This window comes from Bactrocera latifrons, unplaced genomic scaffold, assembly GCF_001853355.1.
Source record: "Bactrocera latifrons isolate USDA-ARS-PBARC rearing strain unplaced genomic scaffold, ASM185335v1 scaffold_94, whole genome shotgun sequence".
Classification (NCBI taxonomy): Eukaryota; Metazoa; Arthropoda; class Insecta; order Diptera; family Tephritidae; genus Bactrocera; species Bactrocera latifrons.
Window position 1 is genome coordinate 1238913 of NW_017537645.1, and position 6425 is coordinate 1245337.

At 34.8% G+C, this 6425-nt stretch overlaps 1 protein-coding gene across 1 annotated transcript in view; it reads right to left on the minus strand.

The window, feature by feature from the left end:
- Nucleotides 1-184, minus strand: part of LOC108977676 — a 130639-nt gene extending 130455 nt beyond the window's left edge. The window contains exon 1 of the mRNA XM_018947491.1: nt 115-184. Within this exon, the coding sequence (XP_018803036.1) occupies nt 115-184 (70 nt within the window). The remainder of the gene's footprint in view (nt 1-114) is intronic.
- Nucleotides 185-6425: the final 6241 nt, after the last annotated feature.

Sequence of the window (6425 nt, forward strand, 5' to 3'; positions counted from 1 at the left end):
TCCATAAAAATTACAGATTTTCTAAAAACGCATTTTTGAGTGAGTATTATGTTTCCTTGTTTCTTTTTTATATTCACTCCAATTAGAAATTTTATGTACCCCGCAGTCACTCACTTTCTTCAATAAAGATTATCAGGCCTCCATCCTTTTCCAAATTATCAGTTTCCACCAGCACTTCCAGCATTCCTCCGCGTTACCACACTCTTTATATAGCTGTTGTTGATATGCCACAAAATGACGTCATTAAAATCTTGCGAAATTTCCTGCTTGAATATTATTGTATCATAACCGCACATAAAATGTATTTAATTATTTTTACTTTGCTTTTAATGAACTTTTCATTAATTCTTATATTTACGCAAGCAAACGCRCAGCAATAATAAAAACAACAATTCTAATAAGCAAGCATGTGCAGAAAGTAAACGAGCAGAGTTTATTAATTTGATGGCAATGAGTAAATACCAACACACAGACGCACACACACACACATTTGCGTTCCTTCATGTGTGCGAAATACATTAACTGCCACGTACAAAGCCACAATTTCACCTACTACCACCTACATTGACTTGCAGCAAAGTAATTGCAGTCACAACATGTCGCCAATACAAAAACACTTTCGCCCATTCGCCATGCACCTCATTCGCTTTGGCATTTCGTCTTTCTCCTCTTTGCTTTTTCRTTTGCTGTGCTTTGCGGTGTCATTGCCATCATTAATGCTGTTTTCGTGTTGTCGTTGTTGTTGTTGTGTCGGTGAGTGTGGTGTTCGTCTCCGCCTAATGACAGCATTGATGCTTACGACGACAATAATTTTTGTAGTTATTACAGTTATTACGTTGAAGTGTATGTAGACGCTCTTGCATTTACTCACTCACTCTTGCCTTTGATGAAGGTGGTAGAAAAACATATTAGTAACTTCATATACCGGGTATGTGGTGCATGTACATATGTGCCACATACTTAATATATCGATGCTATATTGGATTGTGCTGTGGTAGGGTTCCGTACGTGACTGCCTGCCTTATGGGTTGTAGGTTTGACTCACTTTTATAGTARAGGTTCTTCTTGCAGCAAAATGCTGATTTTTATAATATAGGTGTTATATGATACGCTGTGTGTTGAAGTGTTTCACTTCCGACCGAAGTAGTCATCGGACTAATTTATTTTTAGACACATAATTTCTATTCCTTACATCTCTACTAAACTACTTCTCTTTTCACTATTAAGTTCGAATGCAGCTAGAATTATCCAGTTGTGCACTAGTATWTTTCCTAAATGTTTTGCTTCATGTTATATTATGTTAAGATAATGACTTTTTTATATTTTTCTAATGGGTGTATCAAGTGGTATGAACTTTGTTATCATCCACCATAGATGATCCAGCAAAATTATACTGACTTTTCTATAGCTGAACTTATGCCTCTAGGTTAATTTGAAGTATTTTGTTYATCCTTAAATCAAGCTCCAGCTTAGGGCTCCACCTGCAATCAACAACTTTAATTTTTATAGTACAATAGTTCATAACAAGCGTCCGGAAGGAGGTGTGTTTCAGCTAAGCCTCCAAATGCCATTGTTCGAAAATCAACGTCACAAAATTTTCAAATTTCAACTTCAAATTAATATCATATTAAATTCTTGAAATAATTAACCTGCTTTAGAGGCTTCAAGACATCAATTTTTTTGCGGATTTTTTTTTTGGGAGGGAAAAAGTAATTGTTTAAAGCGAAATTTCTAGGGTTTATATAACTATATATGTATATTTAAATATCATTCACAAATTTATTTCTATACGAAATCTTTGAAAATTTGCCTTTAGTCAGCAACTRCGCGATGTATCTCGCATGTGCATTTGTCGGACGGCGTGAAAAAATTAAACTAAAAAAATTCCGAAAAAAAGTATAAAATTCTAAATTTTTTTAAAAATTGAAAGAAAATGTGGGTTTTGACCAAAAAAATTTCGSTTTACTTTTCTAAGTTTTTTTAGTTTAAATAGAATATATTAGGTTGCCAAAAAGTCTTGCGGTATTTTCGCTAGTTGGCGCTGTGAGCGCGTAGTTCTAGTTTTATTCGTCGCATCGGGTCCTGCTATACCTTTTTGGAAAGCTCATTTCACGCGCTAACACGTGTTTGATTTATTGTCGTTTCTTTTAAGTCGTTCGTGAGTTATAGCATCGCAAACATGGAGCCAAATAAGGAGAACATACGGCATATTTTACAGTACTACTACGATAAAGGCAAAAACGGTTCTCAAGCCGTTCCATTTCCACCACACAACGATGGTTTCAACGTTTTCGTTCTGGTGTAGTGGTGGTCGAAGATGCACCACGCTCCGGAAGGCATGTCGTCGAAAATTGCGATAAAATCGCTGAATTGGTCAAAAGAGACCGGCATAGTAGCAGTCGTGCCATCGGTCAAGAGCTGGGCACGAGTCATCAAATTTTATGAACAATTGAAAATTCAATAAAAATACCGCAAGACTTTTTTTGACAACCTGGTAATTTAATGCCAAAGATAACAAACTTTGCCCCAATTCCATACCACGTTTAGTTTTTTTTCTATCCTGCTCGCCAACTGAGAATAATCGTAAAAATTAATTTAAAAAATTATTGCCCAAGCGCTAATATATAGTATATGCTAGACKCGTGGTCACTATTTCTCTTCTAGCTTCGAAAATATTTGAATTCCCATTTATAACTTTGGGGACTCTTAAAATATTTTTAAAGAGATTTAAGCGAAAAAAAATCGATTTTTTAAGCTACTAAAGCAGGCACCGCCCCCGACGTTTCTATATCAAAACTATTTTGAACAAATTTCAGTTTTCGACTTAAATATTATATTATCGACTTTAATTTCGAAAAAAATACAAATTAAAATAATCAACGATCACCATATGACATCAATTACATTTTCAAATTAAACTTAACACTAACGCGCACACCTAGTCAGGTAGTCAAAAAAGGCGGAAAATTKCCTACCACTACTGCAATTGTTCCGGCCTGCTCCGTGGATGAAAAACTATTCACTACAATATATATTATTCGATCGAAAAAAGATACAACTTTTAAAAACTGACGGTGCTTTTAAACTACAAATTTAAATTAACTCAAATCAATTGGCTAATTTGAATTTGCCGTATGTGGCCACGAATACAACTACGAAGGGATGCCAAAACAGTTTGTATAAAATATCGATGAACTGTTTGAAATACCAATGAAGAACTGATCGAACGGCATTAACTTTACTCATATATAATATGTCAACGGCAATACATTCTAAGAGGAATCACAAACCTTTTTGTTGGCATCATTATAAATTTTATATTTATAATATATATATTTATTTATTTTAATTAAAAAAAAACCTGAAAGTTGTTAAGGGGTCAGTAAGGTAATCTGGCCTGTTATTTTGACATTTTTTTTTTTTGTCATAGAAATTTTAATTCTACTATTGAACTTTTTTCGCATATCATGAGGTATATCGTGGAGTGTATAAACAAATTTTTTCGGAAATGTTTGATGACATCTGTTGGAGAAATCACTGGCGCTGTCTCTTATACACATCTAGATGTGTATAAGAGACAGAGTTGATTTCTCGGCTCTGGAAAACTCTACGTCACTGCCAAAAAAAAAAAAAAAAGTTAAGAAAATCGGTTGAGTACTTCGACCGGAATCGTGTCCGCTTGTTTCAAAAAGTGTGTTTTGAAAAAGCCACGTTTAAAGTTTCAGGTGTGCACTCCGACAAAAAATAAATAAAAAATTATTAATTAAGAGTAATGTCGCAGTTTATATTTTTTTCTCAAAATGGCGACTGTCTGAAAGAAAAACTGAAAAATMATTTTTAGACCACACTTTTTATTGTTTCAAATTTAAAACAAAAAAAAAAAGGAATTAATTTTGACATATGGCTACTTGCAAACATAGAGAAGTTTTTAAAACAAATTCTCTAAAAATTTCAGGTAAATCAGTGCAGTAGAACCAGAGCAATCGCCAAGATCTTTTTGGATATTAGTTTCCAGTTAGGCGTGTTTARAGTTGCGCGCACTGGTCGAACCAGTTTGGATGCCAGGTCAGTAAAGCATCCAACAAATATCGCCAAAAATAATTTGGATTTAAGAAAATGCGCTCTTAAACGTATTCTCAAATAATTAAACCTTGAAATATTTAATAAAACAGAATATTTATTCACGACTCGACCAGAATACGTCCACAAGTCAAATTTATTATTGGAACGAAGTTCTTTATCGCGCGTGTTGCGACGGGGCTAGCCGAGAAATTGTGTCCCATTAAATCTGAGCGTTAAATGCCTACGAATAGTGTGTAGTGGTAGCGTCGTTTGCTTTGTTTGTGTGCACGTGTCAGTGTTTACTATACCTCCAAATACAATTAATGTGGTTGCGTTCATAAACATTTTCATTATGATTTCGTGATAAACAATGGAAAGAGAAGGAAGTGAATTGAAAAAAAACGAAAATCACGATTCGGCACCGAAACCGATGTAAGTTTATAAATAAATAAAAAATACCAAAAAAATACCAAAAATGGTGAAATTAAACTGTTCATAGCAAAAAAATTAATGTACATAATTTTGTAATTTATAACTTTTAATTTACAGTGTTGAGGAAATACTTCAGCAACGAGGAAAGAAAAAGGAGGCACGCTGTGTAAAGACAATACAATCACAGTCATTACATTTGGATAGCCAACAAAAAGGGGAGGATTACCAAACGAAGAGGAAAACAGCCGCGCAGTACCAGAAAGAATATCGACAGAGACAAAAGGAGAAGAAAAAACAAGAATCAGAAGGATTAACCTCGGTTTATCAGGAAACCGAGACTCAAGGACCGAAATCATTGAATTTGGATAGCCAACAAAATGCGGAGGGTTACCAAACGAAGAGAAAAATAGCCGCGCAGTACCAGAAAGAACATCGGCAAAGACAAAAGGAGATGAAAAAAATGAATCAGAATCAGCAGCACAAAACAAAGAGACTTTGGGGGAAAAAATCTACCAAAACAAATTAAAAGAGCAACGGGAGCGTTCTAAACTAAATGAAATCTTATTAGGAAAAAAAAACACAGTTTCACTGCACTCGTTCAAGAAGGAGGGAATAGCGAATTCCAAGCCCCATATCAACAGCTTATCAGCTGTGCACAGCCCGAAGCCATTTTACATCAAGACACGAATATTCGCTCGGACGGCAACTGTCTTTTTCATTCTCTCATACGAGCTCTTAATCTAAACATTTCATCTACAGAGCTCAGAAGACAGCTTCTTGCTTCATCATTTGTAGATTCCTGCATAAACCCGGACGGTGTTAGGCATATTCTTTCCAGTGATACAGAATTTGGAGATATGGATTGTATTGAAATTTTTGCAAAAAATTATCATCACAATATTTGTGTACACAATTACTACGTCAACGCTCTAACCAAGGAGGAAGTAAAGCAATTTCTTCATTTCAGAGTAGAAAATTCGCCCAATTTCATACATTTACATCTTCGTAACGTACATTTCACACCATTGATTGAAGTAGAAGATATTATGGCTGATGACGTTACAGATAATCAACATACTGAAAAAATGGTTGTTCAGAGCGATGGAGACGACAACACTGAAGATGACAGTAGCGACGAAAACAATGATGATCACATAGGTATCAATAACCTAAATGCTTCAAGCTCAATTTACAGTAACTACTATGAACATGCCAGCAGCCATCTAGAATTCCATAATTTATTCAGAAAAAATTCGTTCGGCCACCCTTGTGCTATTTGTGATAGACTTTGGTGGAAAGGAGATTTGAAAGAGAGTTCATGTGTGCATATTAATGTTCTAAAGGAAATATTACCGAATTATGTATGTGGTACAACTGTGAAGGTCTGCTCTACGTGTAAGAAGTCTCTCGACAAAGGAAAAATTCCATTACTAGCATCGTGCAACGGCTTCAATTATCCCCAGATTCCCCCTGATCTGCCAAAATTAAATCTTATTGAGCAACGACTCATTTCCCCAAGGATTCCTTTCATGCAGAAAGAAGACTAAGGCATATTAATGGTCAATACGGTATTTATGGTCAAATTATTAATGTTCCTGTCGATGTTAATACTATGATCAAGCAATTACCAAGGAATATTGAAGAAGATCAATGTATTTATGTGCATATAAAAAAGAAATGAATTCATAAAAGTAGTCATGTTCATGGACTGATTACTAAACAAAAGATCAAAAAGTGGATCCAGTATTTGGTTAAAACACCACTTTATATTCATGAAAAGATTACAATCAATGAAGGAATTTTGAATACTTATCAAGATTGCGCTGAATCTACAATGGAAGATATAAGTGAACATGTCCCTATCGAAGATAACGTCACAGCTTTACAACAAACTCTTCTGTGGAATGAGGATAAAATGTTGCACATGGCAC